Raw genomic sequence first — 20,857 nt, forward strand, 5'->3', positions numbered from 1 at the left:
TCAAAACTTCTCCACTAGCAATTTGGTACCATTCAATTAATTGTTGTCAGTGATAGTTACCATATAGTGTTATTGAACATAAGAACTTATTCCTCCTATCAACCTGCACCTGCTCTCTAAAGCCTTTCTCCATCCCCTCCTAAGTCTCTACCAACTGGTATTTTAGTTCCTTTTCTTTGAGATCACCTTTTTGGCTTCCGTAAATGAAGACACATTTATTTCACTTTACATGATGATCTCTAGTCCCACCTGTGCTGTCACAATGACAGGACTTCATCTTTCAAGGAAGGTGCTTTCTGACCGGCCTAGTCAAAGCAATGGCTGTTGAATCATTGGTAGAGACCATGACCACCATGTGCAAGGATGAAGATGAAGGCCATTTCTCATGGTACCATCCCCCATAAAAGGAGGTTCTAGCTGAAGGTCTCCCATGCACTGCAGTGAGATTTGGTGGGAGCAGAGACCCTTGGGGAGCCATCTCTGCAACTCATGCTTAGCAATGCTTTCAGCAAGCAAACGAAGTTACTGGTCCAAGTTCTCCCAACTGGTGACCAGTTAGTGACTGGGGAGCTGTGACGTGAGTCAGGACTGTCTGATTCCGAAGCCCAGACCCCTCACCACGTTTTCCTTCTGCTTCCCTCCTTCTTATTCTGAGTGTCTTGCTGAACACTGCGCCTCTACCAGGAGATGCTCTGAGCTCCTCCTCCTCACGCTCAAGCTGCCCAGCATGGCTACCAGCACCGTAGTGTGGCTGGTCCAAGGAAGCAACCAACTATAATTTAAAGTAATTTGTTTACATTTATATTCAAAAATCTTGACATTCGGTTCAGCTATTAAGAATATTTAAGTATGTGTAGAATAATTTGGGCATGCGTGTACTTATTGAACCACAGACTTAGGAAATTCAATTCTTGAGCAAGAACTTCCAATGGAAATTAGTGTTGAGGGGGCTGGAGAGATGGCTCAGAGATTAAGAGCACTGACTGCTCTTCCAGAGGCCCTGAGTTCAATTCTCAGCAACCACATGGTGGCTCACAACCATCTATACTGTGATCTGATGCCCTCTTCTGCAGGTATACATGCAGGCAGAACACCGTATACATAATAACAAATAAATAAATCTTCAAAAAATATTTTTTAAAAAGAAAGCAAGTTAGTGCTGAAATCCAGGATGGAGTGCTTAGCCCTAAATGGGACATCTATCTCCCTCCCTCCCAGTCGCCCTCAGGAGGCAACATGGCAGAGGGGAAAGAAAGAACGTGAGACCCAGAGGATAGGAAGATGTGCAGCGATGTCTGTCTTCTGGATATGGCGTGACTCACTAGTGAGCCCACTACAGCTACGGTTGGTCTCCTGCACAAGACTGGGTCTGACCACATTTCATCATCAGTGGGGTCTAGTCCCCAAGGGTCTTTGGGTAGGTAATGCTTGCTGAGGGAGGGTGGCATTTTCTTCAGCGGCGTAGCAACTGGTCACCACCGCCACCCATGGTCATTCAATCAATCCGAGTTGAATGCAGTGGGTCTCACAGAGAGAGGCTGGGGGAGTAGGAGGGGGAGTTTCTGGGAAGAAGATGGGTACCAGAGGGAGAAGAGGGGGCTGCTGAGGTAGGGTAATGGGGAGCAAAAACAATTGAAATTCACTATACCAACGTAGAAAGCTTGCGAAGAACAAAAATACATAAAAAGGAAAGAAAAGCCAAAATTTGCGTGTCCAAAACTGAAAAGTGCCCAAAGTGAAAAACACTCATTAAATTTAGAAAGAAAAGTAAAATATTTCAGTGGGGTCTAGACTTGAGATAGAGGACCTGCTACTGTGTGTGCTCCGGGCTCTGGGTTCAACCTCCAGTCCCTGGACCCCTCCCCCCACCGTTTCACTAACATTGGAGTGGTAATACTTGGGATCCCGTGGGCTGAACAAAAAAAAATGTTATTAAACTCCTTTTAGCTGGTATCATTCAGTTTCCTCTTTTGTGGATGGTGGCTCCCAGCAAGCAAGTTAGTGACAACCACAATTACTGATGAGTGTTGTTCACAGACTCGTTTCCCTAAAGGACACCCACCCTCAGGAGTTTCCTGCCAGAGGTCCTGTGTTTAGCTAAGAGACTTGAACCTAACACAGTAGGAGGCCAGACCAAGAGGCAGGGAAGTGCGAGCAACTCTAGAATTAGCGGACTCGCCCACACTTGCTGGTGGGCGTTTCTAATTCCATTCTTAGAAACCACCCAGCTTCCAGTGGTCTGTAGGCAAATTCAGTGGGACCGCACAGGGTCGAGCTGAGATGCACACTGGCTGGTACCAGGTGCGGCGATAGGACCATATCAGCCCCCCCCCTTCCTCCCTGCTTGGCCCGCTGCAGTAATCAGGGCTGTTCTTGGCATGTCAGACACACAGTATCACTCTCCTTCTACAGAGTAATCCCTGGTGCTGGCTTCCTTTCAAGGCCAGGCCTAAGAGATAGCGGATTCCAGGCCTCCTGTCCATTCCAAACTGCTGCCTGGGTCAGGACAGGCAGCTGTGAACTCGAGGCTGGAGGGCAACTTTCAGTAGGATTCAACCTCCCCACAACAGGGCATCCACCTCCATGACCCCTGAGAATCCAGCCCTGCTGCCTGGTCCTTCCTTACAGCTAGCTCCCAATATCTGGTTGGTTCTGTGTGGTCCTATAGCATTCTCGTCAATTCCTCCTTTGTAGGCGTTAGCTGGAGTTAGCTTCTGGTACCTGTTCCTGGGATCTCTTACGAAGTATGCTGAGCAATGGACACTTGAGAGCCTAGCTAGTTACTTGGCCGAAAGCCCAGGGTTCTGGTCTACATCCATCAAACCCCCTGCCTCCCTGCAGAAGCATCATGTGAGTTCTCAAGAGAGAGGTTTCTGTCTGTTTAGTTCATGAACATCACATTGAGACTGGCCTGCCTGGTGCCTTAGCACTCTCAGCCCAGAATGCCAAAGCAGGTCCCTTACTCCTTGGCTTTTTGTGTGTGTGTGTGGGTTTAGAGGGAGGCCTAAACTGCACTTAGGACAAGACACCCACAATGCTAAGAAGTCCTCACGGGTTCAAGTGTGCAGGAACAGGCAGAGCAGGGTTTACCAGGACACTGCTGGGGTAAGAAGAGCCTAGGAAGGAGATGCAAAGTCCTCATGTGCAGCACTTTTGTGTGTGTGTGTGGGGGGGGGGCTGGCTTTTTCAGGCTTCAGAGAGCTGATCAGAGACAGAGCTCTGGCCTAGAGCTAGGTCAAGGTGTAGTTCTGCTAGCCTCTAACTCTGAGATTCTAGCAAATTCTGAGGCTTGTTGGAGTGGAGGTTCCTCACTTGATGAGTGGTTAGCACATGTTGGTCCTAGGGCTGGTGAGATCAGTATGGCAGTGCTTACCCTCCATAGAAAGAGTGTACACAATAAATATTTAGCCCTCTGGCACCCAAATCTGAGTCTACAACCTCAGAAACCCAATAGCTATCAGTTATTAATCATGAAAAAGTCATGTTAATTCTGCTTCTGAGCCCCGCTCTCTCAGGCCAGTTTCCAAGTGAGGTTCAGAGAAGGACTATGGTGTGTGGACCCAGGTGGTCATCTGTCATTATCACCTGTAGTCATGGAGAGCTGTCACTCCCCTTACCTGCTTGACTGCAGTGCATCTCTCTGAGTGGGGATACGGTGTTTGTGCAGGTAGAGGACAAAGAACAACTTTCAGAAGTTGTTTCTCCTCCCACCTTCACGCCACCCAACCCCACCCCACCCCTGCCCCCGCCCAACCATGTAGAAATTCATCTTGGGTCAAACTCAAATTGCCAGGCTTGATGTCAGGCATTGTTACCCACTGAACCATTATCACACTCTTGTGCTGCTGCTTCTGCCCCAGAAACACTCCCTTACCTGACTCTTTCCTCTTTTCTTGGGTAACTTAACTTACAAGAAGCGGGATTCTTGCCACTTCATCCTTGAATCCCTTATGGCACCAACATTGGTGCCATTTGGGTCTTATTTTTTTCAATGTCATTCAACCGTCACTCTTTTTTTCTGTTCCTCTTAGCACTTCTTGTCCTGGGGGTCAGAGTCCGTCTTCCTGACTGTCTGCTTGACCTTGACAGCTATGTAGTAGTGAGACTGTGTCTCTGTGACTCTTAGATAAATAGCTCTGTAAGCAGCATTGGCTGGTCTACCAACTCTCATAAAATCAGACTTGTTACTGTATTTTTTTTCCCCCCAGCACCACTGAACTACATTTCACAGAATACCTTGTGATGATGTAAGGCCATGTGACTTCCTTCTGGCCAACCGGCTGGGAGAACTAATACAGCCACTTCTAGGATTGGACCAGTGCCTCTCCTAGAAGCTGTGCCTAGGTTGAAGACAGTATGGATGCTCAGACAAAACCATAAGGCGGGAAGATGCCTAGAGGCCAACTGAAGTGTTCACTGTTGACTTTAGATAAAAGATAAGCACATTCTGTTGTATCAAGATTCTAAGATTTGGAGGTGGCTACAGCAGCTAATCTACTTCTTTAATATAAATATATTATATTATATAACTTCTTTAAAGGCATGGTGGTGCACACCTTTAATCCCAGCATTTAGGAGGCAGGAGCAGGCATATCTCTGAGTTTGAGGCCAGCCTGGTCTAGAGAGGGAGTTCCAGAACAGCCAGGGCTGCGCAGAAAAACATCTCTCTCCCTCCCCCACCTCCTCTCCATATGTATGTATGTATGTACACACACACAAATATCTGTGTATATATGTACACATATGTGTATTTACATATATACACACATTTGTGTATATATATATATATATATATATATATATATATATATATATATATATATATATACACACACACACACACACACACACACAAAATCAGTAGCAGCTAATTAGCAGTTAACCTAATATAAAGAAGCTAGAACTCATAGAAAAGTAGGTATCAACTGGGTTGATTTTTCCTTGTAACTATCTCTGGCACCCTCCATATCCTGAGAGTTCCAACAGTGGCCCTCTCTCCTCTCTCCCTTCTCAGCTTTGGGGTCAATGATCCTATAGAGGCTTCACCTTCTGTACTGCTTGGAAAAAGGATGCTTTGGGCCAGGTGTGCAAAGGATACAAAACACAAAGTGCTGGCACCCACACTTCAGCTCTCCAGAACTTAGTAAGTAGTGACCTGAAGGTTCTGTTTACTGACTAGGTGGGCATGGAGCCATGCACCGTAGATAGGCAAGAGGAGCCTTGCTGACACTCACGTCTACAATGACTCTGTCCTCCTGTGCCTTGCTCAGTGGCTTGGACCTCTGGTTCTCGGGCTCTTTGTCATCAGAGTTGAAGCCCAGCTGAAAGGGCTGTTTGGAGTTTGCAGCGTACAAGTGGCTTTAGCACTGGCAGGTTCCTCCACTAGATGGCACACACAGCACTGTTTTTCCTCATTTTAAATTTGCTTCACAATTGTCACTTTCTATAGCGTTGAAGGCTACAACAGGATCTGTGAATTAAACTTAAGTAGACGATGTAATGTATAATCATCCTAAGAATGATCGCATTTCCAAGGGCTATCAAGGTTTTCTTCTTGGGGGACGAGGGTACCCAGTGCAGAATGAGGGACTGTCCCAGGTTCCTGCCTGGCCCTGTGCCTGCCAGAACACTATCAATGTGTCCTTCCTTTCTGCTCCTGTCCTGCCATTGATTCCAGGGGCCCTGGACCCAGGCTTCAATATTAGGTGTCTTTCTGTTCTTCTCATCTCTCTATGTCCAAGGCCTATATCACTCAGGCACCCTGAGAATGGGGGAGAAGGCCTTCCTCCTGTCCAGATCACCTCTTCAGTGCTGGGAGAAACTAACATGGTACCTTATGGTTTACCCAACCTTCCCTTCTTTTATATTCCTTCCTTTCTTCCTTGTCTATGCTGGCCTTAAAACAGTAATCCCCCTGCCTCAGTTTTGCCATAGCAGAGATTACAGTGCTTATTGTCATTCTGGGCCCCATCATTATCATTGTCGTCGTCGTCATCAGCAGCAGCAGCCTTATCTTATCATCCTATCATCATCATCCTTATCATTCTATCATCATCATCATCACCACCACCACCACCACCATCATCATCGCAGCTACAAGGTCCCCGTCTGGAACCTCTGTTGTGAACTATACCCACATAAAGCCCAGCCCAGGGCAGGCTGACCTAGGAGGTCAGGTTTTCCTTCTGCCAGCTGTATGACCTCAGGGTGGTTCACATCTCAGGGCTGCTATACCTTCATGGGCTCTAAAGGGAGTGGGACATTTTTAGCCGTAGCCAAAACCTCCTGAGTCCCTTGGGACTAGGTTGGTAGGAAGTCCCAAGACTGCAGAGGTGTTGGAAACAAAGGAGGAAGGTGAGCCACCCAAGGGCCCCACCCACCCAACACTGGTGTTGAGTTCTCTCTACGAGGAGGTCCCTGCCCACCACTTCTGATTTTCCAGAGTGATCTCAGCACCTCCTTGTTTTCTACCTGGGCTCTCAGGTGGGACTGTGTGACAAAGAAGTAGAGCAAACACGGGCAGTGCTGAGAGCCACATGAGTCTGGTGTTGGTCAGGCAATAGTTTCTGTGCTGGGAAAAGGGGTCCTTGAGTTTTCCTTCCTGAGACTGGGGCCCCAAACCTCATGGTTGAAACATAAAAAGATACAAGCATCCTGACAAGGCTCGGAGTCAGGCACTCTGCTCCAGGGCAGTCTGGGTGTGGTGGATCTAGATTTGGGCCTGCTGTGGTTTCAGGGTCCCCACCAAATATCATGTTGAGATTTAACACACACTGTAAGGTGTTAGGAGGTGGGCCCCAAAGAAACATTCAGGTGCCTTCTTGACGGACCGATCCACTCGTGGACTATCAAGATGGGTCTGTCATAAAAGCTAGTTTGGCTTGCATCCTGTGTGGACCACTTTGCCGGGTGATGCTTCGACTACCTTGGAGTTCTGCAGATTGTTGCTGAAGGCACAAAGGTCCTTGTGCCCAGGGATCACTAGGGAAATCAGGAATGTTAAACACACAGGGGCCTCTCCTTAATGGAGGAGAATACCTGTTTTCCCACCCAGAAGGCTAAGAGTGGATTTTGTTAACATTTGGTGACCTTTTTGCTATCTGTGGAGACATACCTCACCCAAATTCCCCAGCATGATTATCCAGGACTCCTAGGGGAGATGTCACAAGTAATTAATGGCCTGCTGACCTCTATGCGACCTTGGTGAGAGACTACACTAGATTCTAGGCCTTTTAGCTGTAGAACCCACCCTCATGGTCACATGTCCTTTGCAAAGGAGTTGCTATGTAGTCACACGCAAGCTTCATGGTACATATGTAATTGGAATGATTGTGGCATGGAGACTTTTCCTCAAACTGTACTGTTTTTAAATATGCTGGCAATGAACCGCCTGGCATTGGACTCCCTGAAGTCTGATCCAGGTCGACAAGACCCTCACTAGGTGTACCCCTTTAGTGTTGATCTCCTGGTCCCCAGAACCATGATCTGAACATACTTTTATTAGTTCAAATGCTTGTGCATGTGCGTGTGCATGCGTGCCTGTGAACTCAGGCGTGAACATGCCATGACATGCATACATGTGGAGGTCAGAGGAGGAACTCAGGTCATCAGGCCTGCACATGAGGGCCTCTATCCACCAACACATCTCGACAGCCCACTTTCATTGTTTATGACTCTCCCAGCCTGTGGAATTTAATTGTAGCTTTGGAACACAGACAAACGTGGGGCTTCGGCCCTACTACTAACAGGCTTTATGCCAGGGCACAGGCTACTGTTCTTCCTAATCTCCAGGGCCTGTTTCTGGGGAACAGGTTTAAAACAGGTTTTGAGTATTGTCATAGACAGAACAATGGCTCTCAAAAATGTCCACATCCTTACCCCCCAGAACCTTACGAATATCTTGCTTTCTGTGACAAAAGTCTCCTCCTTCCAGATAAAGAAATAAAGAGCGTATAAATAGCTCTCACCTAGGTCAGGAACACGGAGCTGGTGACCCCCGAACTCACCCTTGGGGCATAGGTTCAGTGACAGAGTGCACTGAATTCCACCATGCACTCTGGGCTTGCCTGGCCAGCTGCTTCTTAGGCCCAGAGGCTCCACCCCAGCCTTTCCTTCCATGAGCCCTTAAGTCCTCACTGCCCCAGATAATAGGACCCACCTCTTCGATATCCTTACTGCAGAATTGTTATTCCTGTCTCACAGTCAACTAAGCGTTTGTTTTCTAATTGTTGCCCCAAGACCCACCTGTTTATACCTTCTAATTGTTACTTTAAAACCAAGACTGGGACTTAAATCATGTGCCACCACACCCAGCTGAGAAGCATTTATTTGTACTTCCACTTTGCCTCCCAGAATCCCCAGGATAGTGTGGCCTACAGATTTCTGGCCTCAGCGTGGGCCCATCTTACCCTTTGGTAGACAGCAAGAGCCAGGTCATTTCCTCATCGTGTTTGGTGGGGGAGGAGGGTGTCTACCACACCTCTCTGTGAGTATAAAGTTACTGGCTCACAGACTTCCCCCACGGAGTATCTTGAACACTTGATGCTTCCCCGAGGAAGGGCCTTGACCACGCCCCCTCCCCTTGCAATCATTATTCCCATCATGCCATTGGTCTCTTTCCTCAAGTCTCTGCACCCATCATTGGAGACCTCTGTCCATAGACCTAAGACAGGCCAGAGATGCCAGGGCTAACCCCAAAGGGGTTATATCTCAAGGCCTTGCTAGTGGAAGTTGGTGGGAATGCCTCCAGCCACCCGTGACTTGGGCAAGGCACCTTTGAGGCCCACCACTCCGATGGCCCCAGTGAGACAGAGCTGCCATCACATCAGTCCATTTCACTAGCACATCCTGCCTGGCCCTTTCCCTGTGCCCTTCCTCATGCTCTGAGGGACCACCTCTAGAATACACTGCCCAGATCATGTCGCAGGCTCTCATTCAGGCAGAGGTCAAGGGAAATAAAAACCCCAGCAAAACTGCTGTAGCAGGCCTCATGTGACAGATACCTACTTAGCTCAGTAAGGACCACATTGAACAACCTGGAACTATAAAAGCCCTTTCTGTAACTGCCACCCGGACAACGGGTCTGAGGGGGAATTGTTTCCCTCCGATTGCACTGTAATTCTGCTTTGGGATTCACAATAAGCCTTATGGCGGCCTTCTGAAGTGGTTGACACTTGACCATTAACTTATTTCCATGTGTGTGTTTGCATCTTCCCCTAAGGCAGTGGGTCATCAACCCTTTGGTGTGTGTGTGGGGGGTCAACATATCTGGTATTTACACTGCGATTCATAACAGTAGCAAAATTACAGGTATGAAAGAACAATGAAATGATTTTATGTCTGGGGTTACCACAACGTGAGGAACTACATTAAAGGGCTGCAGCCTTTGGAAGGTTGAGAACCACTGCCTTAAGGCATCTTTGTTTGGGTTTATCACAAGTGTAAAAACTGACATTTTCTAATTATACAAATAACAGGTTGGTTTTTCCAATTTCTTCCCCCAGTCTTTCTGGCTTTGGCCCTCTTTCTGCCTTAGCTTGGGGACAGTGTCTGTCCTCCTGAAAGAAATAGGATTGTGAAGGCAAGAGCACAGTCATGGCCCCATAGGACCATATGGACCCCCTCAGCACACAGCAGCACCCTGGGCCTACCTAGAGTGATCTCAAACAGGTGCTTCCCTGGGTCCTCAGGGTCTGGAAGAAGTTCAGTCACTTGTGTCCCTTGTAGAGAAACAAATCCCTGAAATGGAGACAAACACAAAAAGAAACATGAGAGGCCTGGGAAAGGGCTCCTTGGTGTGAAGGGTGGTGCTAGCACAGGGCCCAGCCCTTCTCTTGGCAAGGCAGGCCGGACACCAGAGGGAAGGATGTGTGTCTTTTCTGCAGCCCAGGACCAGGCACAGAGGACACTCCCTCCCCATCTGCACACACATCTGGAGGGTGGGAGGGGTTCTTCTGACAAGGGTGGGCCCAAGGGATGGGCCAGGACTTCCCAGTGTAAGACGCGGCCAGGAGGGCAGAGCTCTTGTTCTTGCATTCCCTCAGATTCCAAAGGATTCCTGTAGTCTCCCGGGCCAGTCGGATCCCAGGGGTGGAGAATGAGAGAAAAGCTAATGCTTGAGAGCCTTGGGGGTTAGGGGACAGACAGCATCACAGCTCTGCATGGCCAGGCAGGATGAGGTTTCACTCACTTCTCACTTTGGTTTTATTTGGTATTCAATTAGTTATTAAGGGGTTATTATTGCAGTGCAGGGGATGGAACCCAGGGCCTCATAATCTAGGCAAGTGCTCTGTCACTGAGCTGCATCTTCAGCCTGCTGTTTTACTTCCTTACCTACGAACAAGAGTCACCAGCATAGGCAGTGCCATCTTTCTGTCTCAGGCAAGCACAGCTGTCCCTTGGAATCCACAGTGTATTGGCTCCAGGACTCCTTAGATGCTTTCTCTGAAGTTCCATCTATATGTCTGTATAATGGGACAATGGCCCTCACTTCTCAGGAGTTGGCAAGTCCTACTCAAAGAGGATAGGTGCTGCTTCTCTCATCCATGGGCCAGCAGAGGCCTCTTTACTCTTAGGAGGACCCCCTTTCACATCATGCATGCTTAGACTTCATGTGACTTGACTATACACACACACACACACACACACACACACACACACACACACACTTCCATCCTCTCCAAGGAAAAACCATTTTCAACTCCATTCCTGCAGTCAGCTCTCCAGGTTCAAGTCCCGGCTCAGCTTCAGATAAACTGTGTCAATTTTCTGTACTTTGGTTTCTTTATCTGTGCCTCTGTGCACCAGGGTTGTGCTAGGTCCTTGTCAAACGGTTCTGAGCAGAGATGATTTAGGCATTTGGGATATCCTGAGTGTAGGTCCTGGCACATAATGAGAACGTGTGTGTGCGCGCGCACACGCACGCATGCACGCACGCTTTGTTTTGACACATGGTCATACTATGTAGGCCTTGCTGATCTGGAACTCATTATGTAGACCAGGTTGAGCTTCAACTCATAGAGATCTGTCTGCCTCTGTCTCCTGAGTGCCATGCGTAAAGGTGTGCGCCACTACAATGGCCTGCAAACTGCGTGTTCGCTCGGTAAATCTCTCTATTATGTCTGGGCTCCATGCCAGGAGGGGGAACATATCCATGAGTCTGCATTTGCCCAGAGTCGGCTTCACCACTCCTCATCCCTGCTAGCAGACACTCTACTCCTGGGCCAGTATCATTTTAGTGAGTCCTCATAATGTCCCCATGGGGGACTGTATGTCCTATTGCACAGATACCAAAACCGGGCAGCTGGGGGCAGGCGGGGGAAGGGCACAAAAAGGTGAATCATTAACCTGTAGCTGAGTCAGGCCTTTTCTGGCAAATTCTGGCCATAGTGGGGTAGTGAGAGCCTTATGTCTGCTGGCATCTGTGCTTCAGGGACATACAGAAATGCCTCTTCTCATTTAAGTAGCATCAAGGCAAAATGGCATCAGTACCCACAGATGCTTGCTCTGGGGGAAATTATAGCAATAAGCCAGGGATCCAGCTGGTAATTGCTGTAACTGAATTACTGGTTGCGTTCTTGCTAGGGAACCTGGAGCTACAGGGAACAAATTAGGACAGCAGCCACAGGATGTGGGAACGTGCTCATTAGAGGGCGTGGGCGAGGTCCATCACTGAGTCTCTGCACTTGCTGTTTCGGTAACTGACTCTGTGATGGGGTACTTTGTGTGTGTTTTCCTTCTGCCTCAATAACTGTCATCCACATAATGGGAGTAACAATATCTTCACTGACATCACTTTCTACTGAGGCTAAAGGAAAACACAGAAATAGCTTCTTTTGTGGGAAATGGTACTATGTTCCCGGCTCTTAAGCCTAGATGATGGATCTAGATGCCCTGTGGGGCAGGTGCTGCTATTGCTGGCTCCCTGCACTAGAGGATAGAGGTGAGGGAGGCAGAGCACAAGGGCATGCTGGGATATGACTTCTCACTTCCTACTCCTCTCCCCCCACCTTTGTGATAGCAGCTTTCCCCCCACTAGAAGCTGCTGGCAGGGTTGGGGAACTTCAGCGAATCCCTGTATGATCCCATCACTGTACAGGGACCTTGGCAGCAACCTGTGGCTTCATCCAATACTGCACCCCCAACCAACCTTCCCAAAAGTCGGGATTGAAGCTTTGATCTGAGGGTATTGGGGTAGGGTAGCGGGCCCAAGAGGTCTGCTGTCCTGTTAGGTGGTGTGTGTGTGTGCGCGCGCGTGCGCGCTAACATAGTAGTGAAAGTATTTGTGAGGAGTCTACTAAATATTTCTTATAACAACCTTGAGCTACCCCAAAGCTCATTGGAACACAGAGATCTGGGCTTGTATGGCTCGACCATAAAGAAAACAAAGCTCCCAGTTTACATGTCTGGGATCCCCTGAAGTATACAGACAGGTCTCTTTCCTTCATGGTCAATTTCATGATGTCACTGAATGTGGAGTTGGGAAGAGATTCACTCTAGTGTTTGCCTCACATGGTCACTTCAATGCACAGGGCACAGTCGATGAAGCCAATGACACCAGGTGCAGACAAGAGCTGAGTTCTTACCTTCGCTTTTACTACAACTCATTTAATTGGGGGCCTGTGTGGATTAATTGCTCCTTGTGGGCCTGTCTTTCTAGAGTAGCACTGGACTCCACTCTGGAGTTTTGAATTCCATAGTTTTGGAGAAAGTAGTTGAATTTGAATTTCTGCTTAATTTTCTAATGTTGGTGGCCACAGGAATATGCTTTGAGACCTACTGGTCTAGAGTTGACTTGCTCCCCTGTGGGATAACAATTTCATGGGGCCACCATGACAAGGCAATGGCTTGTGATCTACTGCAGAGAAAGGGGCTTTGGTTGAAATGCTGTACCCTACATATACAGGTCACAGGGGCAATTAGTACGTGCTCATCAAAAAGGTTCTGGGATTTTCCTGGGGGAGTGTGTCAAATAAGCATTAGCAAGGCCTACATAGCATTTATTTATTTATTTATTTATTTATTTATTTATTTATTTATTTTTATGTATATGAGTGCTCTATCTGCAGGTACACCTGCAAGCCAGAAGAGGGCATCAGATCACATTATAGATGGTTATGAGCCACCATATGGTTGTTGGGAATTGAACTCAGGACCTCTGGAAGAGCCAGACAGTGCTCTTAACCACTGAGCCATGTCTCCAGCCCCTAGCTGGCCTTCTTAAAGTAGTGTGGGGCAAGAGCTTGGCTGCTTGGGCTCCGGAAGGGGCCCAGCTCATAGTCTGCTCTAGAGTGGTACAGTTTGTAGAAAGCCTTGTGGGCACACTTCCTCCTTTCCCTGGGTCTGAACTCATGGATACTGGCTGCTAGGAGTTTTTTTCAGCCTGCATATCTGAGCTCATCCCTAGAAGATGCAGCCGATTTTGCTTATCTCTAGTTCTATGCCTCTGCAGTCTATTGGTATAGATTACTCATGAGCTAAGGACACAGAATTCTGTCTCCTGCAGGCCCCATTGCCAGGACTGCTTCTGTGGTCTTCACCATAGTGCCTGCCCAAGCAATTGGTTCCTCCGGGTACTCAGGGAGACCTGCCAGAAGCACTCAGAATGCCTGGGCCAATCCTAGAAACCACACACAGAGAACAGAGCCTTGGGAAATGAGAAGAACAAGCCCAGCAAATTAAAATGCTTACTTAAAAATCCATCATCTATCTGGGCATGGTGGTGCATGCCTTTAAACCCTAGCACTTGGAAAGCAGAGACAGGCAGATCTCCATTGATTCATGGCCAGTGTGGTCTACACAGTGAGTTCCAGGACACTCAGATATATATAGAGACCCTGTCTCACCCCATCCCCAATCCATCATCTATATGACATATTAAATGCAAACTCCAGAAGCCCTGTCGGCTTAAGGGAAGTGGTTTAGTGACTAGCCTTGCTCCATCTCATGTGCCTAAACCTCACAACGGGGAACGTAGGGTGCAGTGTGACCCTTAGGGGCTATTTGAAATTCTGAAAGTCTGCTATATCAGATCTGAAAGTTCTGTGCATGTTGGTTATCTATTGCTACCCAAGACACGCAAAATGTAGCAGCCAAAAACTGTAGTATTATTTTATCAAATGGCTTTTGTAGGGCAGGAATTTGGAGGTGAATTTCTTTGGTAGTCTTTACAAGGATTTGAGAATTTCAAGGCTTTATAAAGAGACAGTCAAAATACAGAAACCTGAAGGCTTAAAGGAGATCAGAGATGTTTTCAAGTTGGCTCACTCAATGGAAGCTATAAAATAGACCCAGACTCCTGAGGTACAAAGTGGTATGTAAGTGACAAACACAGCAGGGGGTGATTAATTTAAAACTCAACTCTTCCCCAGATCTAGCCAATGGACAGGACATTCTCCACAGTTGAGTGGAGAGTTGGGTATGACTTTCACACGTACTCTGGTGCCTCATATTTGACCACGTCCCCTGCATGAGGAGACCTGGCTCCCCCTCAATGCCTTTAATGCTAGCTTTGAGGCTGGGCAGAGACAGGAGGATCACTGGGGCTTGCTGGCTGCCAGCCTGTTTGAGACATGAGCCCCAGGTTCAGGGAAAGAATCTGCATCAACAGAACAGATAGCGAGCAATAAAGGAGGGCACCTCTTCGGCCTCCACGTGGAGTCTGGGCTTTGTACATAACCCCTCCCCTGCCACAGCAGTAATAATACATTTGCAACCTCAACTCCTCCCCAGCCCTTGTCATGGAATCAAACACGTTCATTTGTTCAGGTGATTATGACATCTTTGAGGGCAAGCATCCTGCCAACTAGAGTCTATTTTGACCACTGATCTGTGAACCTACTTCACATATATATTTTATGAAATCTTTTTTGTTGTTGTTGTTGTTGTCTTTTGAGACAGGGTTTCTCTGTGTAGCCTTGGCTGTCCTGGACTCACTTTGTAGACCAGGCTGGCCTTGAACTCACAGCGATCCACCTGCCTCTGCCTCCCAAGTGTTGGGATGAAATCAAACACCAATCCAAGTAGCTTGCTTGCCCTCCTTCCTTCCTTCCTTCCTTCCTTCCTTCCTTCCTTCCTTCCTTCCTTCCTTCCTTTTTTCTGCTGGTACTGGAGGTTACAATCAGGGCCTTGAGTGTGCTGGGCAAATTTACTACTGAGACACACCCTTACCCTTCAAACCAAGTAGTTTTGATAAAAAATCTGGTATGTATGTTGAAATACACAATATGCAGATTTCAAAGACAGTGTGAAAAATGTAAAATATCTCAATAATTTTATATAGTACCATAGTAAAATAAAAGTATTTTGATACGTTGTATAAACTTTATTATTAAAAGATAACTCAGTAGAAACATGGGCAAATGGTATTAGCAAGAAATTGATAGTGCTGGGTAGTAGTGATTTACACCTTTAATTCCAGCACTTGGGAGGTAGAGGCAGGTGGATCTCTGAGTTCAAAGCAAGCCTGGTCTATGAAGCAAGTTCCAGAGAGAAACCCTGTCTCACCTCCCCAAGGAAAAAAACACCCACAAAAAAACAAAGAAAAAGAAAAACAAAATCACAGCATAAAAGAATATGTATAATTGTCTGAGTATGATTGCCCCAAATTGCTATGTTGGACACTAGTACCCCAAATATAAGTACTAAGAACAACAGGCCTATGGGAAGTGACTAAAGTGTGGAGCCCTCCTGAAGGGCATCGGCTTCTAAGAAAGGAGCTTGAGGCCCCAGGGACGCAGGGTAAATGGATGTTTACATTGTAGGGTTTGTAAGACATACGCTTGTCTTCCTGTACATACCAGTGTTTCCAAATCCCCTATAATAAAAACCCAACACAATGGACATGCTATGTAATGTCATATAACGTTGTTTGGAGAACGGAAACAAAGAAAAACCAGGCTCTACATGTTCTCACAGGCAGAATCATTTGACTTCTCCAATGTTTTTAATCTGTAGTCAGGTACAGATTTGAAGCCTTCAAGATAGAGGCTCAGCCGGGCGTGGTGGCGGATGCCTATAATCCCAGCACTTGGGAGGCAGAGACAGGTGGATCACTGTGAGTTCGAGGTCAGCCTGGTCTACAAAGCGGGTCCAGGACAGCCAAGGCTACACAGAGAAACCCTGTCTCAAAAAAACAAAACAAAACAACAACAACAACAAAAATGGAGGCTCAACTGTACTCAGGAAGGGCACAGAGTTCTTATACCCTGGAGGGTGTGGTGAGACATTTTTTAATGTTTTACCCTGTAATGTCTGCATCTAGATAAGAACATTTCAATAACATTAAAGTTTTTTTTCTTTAAAAAGGGGCAGTTAGATAATTTGTGAAGTGCTGCTCAGGCCTGAGTAATGGGCTGTTGGCATGTGTCTCCCATCGCCCACTCACGGCACATCTCCCTTCCTGTGTCAGGAGCAGGCCAGCCTGCCCAGCCCTTCTGCACTCTGGAATGTCCATCCATCACTTCTAAGCAGAGAGCCATGTAGCTTCTTCATCTGCGAACATTTGGCGTGGCTCTCCTCAGCTCTGCTCAGACCAAAATCAAGTGATAATTCCCCCTTTGCATCCTTTGACAAACTTGGCTTGTCTCTAGTTGGATGTCTCAGACCCAGGCTTAACTCATGAAAGACAAGCAAGTGTTGCACCAGAGATGCGACCCAAGTGGAAACCTCCAAGGTTTTATCCTCCGAGATGTCAGGGCTGAATCCTGCCCCACTATTTATTGACAGTAGGCACTGGGACGAAGCTTGCCTAGCCTTCCCCTCTGTGTTGAACGTCTCAGGGCATCTTCCTCTGGATGTCTCTGAGTATTTGATGGGATGGATTGGAGCTGTGCTGTTCAGGGGCCCAGGACCTCTCAAGAAAACTCAGTACTGTACAGTCTTGTGACTGGAGCTTTGGGGTCACATTGGGCCTTCAGCTGATAGCTGTGTCACCCACAGAGTCTCAGTTTTGTACTCAATAATATGAGGGTGCTTTGAGGATTTCATGTGCTAACACAGACACACAGGCAGGCAAAACACCTTTACACATAAAATAATAAAAATAATTTTTAGAAAAAAAACATTATGAGGTTTGTAATATTGTAGTATTATCCCTTATGTGGGGCTCAGACAGATGGCTCCATAGGCTCAGGCCTGATTTTCTGACCTTTAGACGTGAAAATGTTTCTGTGGGTCTCTCTATTACCATACTTTATGTACCATGAAATAAGGCAGGATACAGATTTGTGGAGTCTGAGATGGTGAGGACAGGGTCCTTCTTCAGAGATTAAGACTTGGTCTGTAGAGCTCCCCCGCAGGGCCTGGGATGGCGGCAGCTCCTCAACCTGCCTGGATTCTGGGGTTTGTCATAGTCTTGAGGTCTTGGCGGTCTTAACTCAGCTCAAACCTAGTAGCAGGAGGCTTTCGGGGAAGTCTTCCTTTTTTCACCATGACGGTGAAGAAACGGCTTCTGAAGTTGCCCTAATGAAGCCGAAAGATAAGCTCCTCACAGGCCGCGTCTGCCATGACGACTGCACACAGGTTTTTAAAGAGCAACCACTCAGACTCCTTATCTGGTGCAAGGCTGACGGGGCCTCAGATCCATCTTCAAAAGACTGTAACCATCTGACACCTAGCCAGGAACCAGGTCTCTCCGAACTTGACATAAATAACACAAACCTGAAGGAATCTCGCCGCCAAGTAGGGAAGCGGCCTCCACTCCCTCTTTATCATCCGGGTCTGTGGCCAGGAGCCCATCGTCCTCCGCAATGCAGAGACCCAGGCAGGCAACAGCGAAGGGCAGAGACAAATGAGTGCTTTGGTGAGGCCCTCACCGCCCTGAGGAGTGGGGGCGACTCAAGCTGTCTGTTTTTGCTAAGACTCTTTCCTGACAGTTCCGATTTCCACATGGACTCCCGGCGTCCTCGCCCGCATGCCAGGCCTGGCCCAGGGAACACTGTTTCACACTATGTCTTGGGGTTTCCTCTGATTTCTTCGGAAAATCTTCAACCTGGGTTGGGGCATGCTCAAGGATCAGGGTCCTCAGAACTGACTGTTCTGAGCACGTGGAGTTTTGGGTTCTCCACATGGTCACCTGCTGGGCCATCCAGCCCAGTGAGGAACCACTGAGACATGCAGCTGAGAAGGATGGATGAGCACTGACAGAGCCCTCAAGGACCCCCAGCTCTCCAAGCTAACAGTCTTTTCCAATGCTCCAAGGGGTGCCCTTTCCAAGGTGGGGAGGTCTCGGCTTGTTCTGCAATTAGTTAAATGTGGTAAGGATGAACTCTAAGCTAGACCCCTCAAATTGCGGGCTCCGACTCACCCCAAGTCACGATGGGGGAATTCCCTGCAGATAGCAGCACTTTGCTGGCTGTGCATGTGGTCACAACAGGCACCCTGGGATTCCCCCTTCCTGTCTGTGAGCTAAGATGCTGGTTCACGTCGGGCAGAGTCTGTATGGAGTCTAAGTTTTAGTGTCTTGCCTTGGTGGCAGCCAAAGCTAGGATGTCAAGTGGTGTCCCATGGTGCTATGCAGCTAGTGGAGCAGAGCGCTAAGGCAAAGATTTCCAAAGTCTCTGGTGATTACCCTATCCCAGCAAGAGGGGGGAGGAAAAAGAGCTATTTATCACATGCCATCAGATCTGTGCCTACTACTGTTTCTGAGAGGCCTGAGGGTGGGGACACCTGCTGCTAGTGGGCCTGGGAGGCATGATGCAGCACTAACAGGTCTGGCCCTTTCAAACATGTCCATGACCTTCTCTCCTTCTCTCTCTCTTCCTTCCCTGCTGAGTCAACCTGGGAGGGCTGAGAAACAGCTGAAGCCACAGCCTCGTCTACAGTTGATGCCGCTCTATAGAAAGGTAAACTTTTGCTATGTTTATTAGGCACTCTCAGAGAATGTTACTGTTGGTTATTTTAACTGATGACACACTATTTTGAGAAAATAAATATTGATTTTGTCTTGAACTACTTACCCGTACACCACACACACACACACACACACACACACACACACACACACACACATTCACAGATACTCTCACACACACATATACTCTCTTACAATTTTAAATAGTGACACGATTAAACACTGTATTTCCATACTAATAAAGTTGCATTTCATTTTCTGCAGTTTCACTCATTTTAGTCAACCATACTCTGAAACTATGAAGTGGAACCTTCTAGAAATAAACATTTTAAACTGTGTGTTTTTAAATTAAATAGTTTGATGAAATCTCAAGCTTTCCTGTCCCATGACACACGGCCCGTGACTAAGTCTTTCTTCTAGTGTGTCCATGCTGTGCACACCACCCTCCTGTCTGAACCAAGATCCATTGCTGTGATCATGACCACGCCACCATGACTAAAAGCAGCTCGGAGAGGAGAGGGTTTATTTCTCTTACAGCTCCCTCCATCACTGACGGAAGCCAGGGCATGAACCTGGAATTATGACCTCAAACAGAGAGGCCATAGAAGAACACTGCTCACGGGTTTGCTCATGGCTGCTTTCTCATACAACTCAGGACCACCTGGCCAGGGGTGGTACTCACCACAGGGAGCCGGGCCTCCCATGGCCATCATTAATCACAGCTTGCTTACAAGCCGACCTTATGGAGGCATTGTCTCAATTAAGATACCCGCTTCCCAGATATATCCAGGCTTGTGTCAAGTTGACAGACACCAACCAGCACAGCTCCTGTTAGTTATTCAATGTGTATCTTAGTTCTTGGTTGACTGGTATGCACAGTAGCTGGGTTCAATGGCCTCAAGTACCAAACCTTATTACAGAATAATTTAATTATTCTGTCTTGTTTTATATTGCTATTACAGTACTTCATTTATAATCAAACTTTATCATATATATAATATATGATACATATACATACAGCTATATACATATATTCACCTACATATACATATATTCACTTATATATACCTGTACATACACATATATACATATATATATACATACATATGGGGAGAGAGAGAGAGAGAGAGGGAGAGAGAGAGAGGAAGAAGCCTGGTGTATACAGGTTTTAGACTATAGCTTCAGGGACTCGGGCGGTCTTAGAATGTATCCTGTGCAGTAAAAGGGGCAGCTGTCCTGATTATTACTTTGTTCCTCTGACTGGATACTGAGAAGTAAAAGGTAATGGGAGGCTGCTCCATCTATTTGAAATATGCTACTGGGGACAAGGGCCAATGGACCAATGTCTGGCTCTGATGGTCTATAGGACAGGGCACAGGGTGTGGGCCCTGGGCTTCATCTTCAGTGATCTGGAGTGTCCCTACCTGCCTGACAGTTTGGACTGAAAAATTGGGAAAAGTCTGGTAAGGGCTCACATAGGTTCAGGGGGTGTCATGTCTGACTGACCTACTGCGATGCTGATGCCGTGAGGTGTATGGCGCTGCTGGGAGGCAGGCTACTATACAATTCCTGTCCCTTACTGATCGGCCAGCCTGTGAGGGGCCTAGCCAGGGCAGGGCGAGGTCCTAGGAGCATGGCAGTGGCTCACCCTTCTTCTGTAATCACTGGGAAAGCTGGAAGTATTGCCTCCTGACGGGTCTGGTGTTTCAAGCGGAGGTGGTGGGGGAACCTGAGGTAAGCCTCGTCCCTCCTGTTACCCACAGTGTATGGTGGCAATGTCTGTCACAGCTGCCTCTGTTACCCACGGTGTATGGTGATAATGACACAGCTGGGGCAGTGGAGTTCAGAGCATCCAGCATCCTCAGGCATCAGCTCTGGGCTTCTCTGGACCTAAGTGGCTCTTTAGTGGCCATCTACACCTTTCCAGAATTTTCTCTGATGTAGGATGCAGGTGGACATCAGGGTTAATTTCTGTGCCTGTACTCTCCACTCAGTTCTGCAGGGCCA

At 47.5% G+C, this 20,857-nt stretch overlaps 1 protein-coding gene across 4 annotated transcripts in view; it reads right to left on the minus strand.

The window, feature by feature from the left end:
• The window catches only part of ARHGAP22 (Rho GTPase activating protein 22), a 154,984-nt gene that overhangs the window by 71,457 nt on the left and 62,670 nt on the right, over positions 1-20,857 (minus strand). For all 4 annotated transcript variants that reach the window (XM_084794323.1, XM_084794325.1, XM_084794326.1 and 1 more), the window contains exon 3: positions 9,651-9,738. In XM_084794323.1, coding sequence (XP_084650449.1) covers positions 9,651-9,738 — 88 coding nt within the window. The remainder of the gene's footprint in view (positions 1-9,650; positions 9,739-20,857) is intronic.

The sequence above is a fragment of the Acomys minous genome (genome assembly GCF_964271855.1).
Source record: "Acomys minous genome assembly, chromosome: 9".
Classification (NCBI taxonomy): Eukaryota; Metazoa; Chordata; class Mammalia; order Rodentia; family Muridae; genus Acomys; species Acomys minous.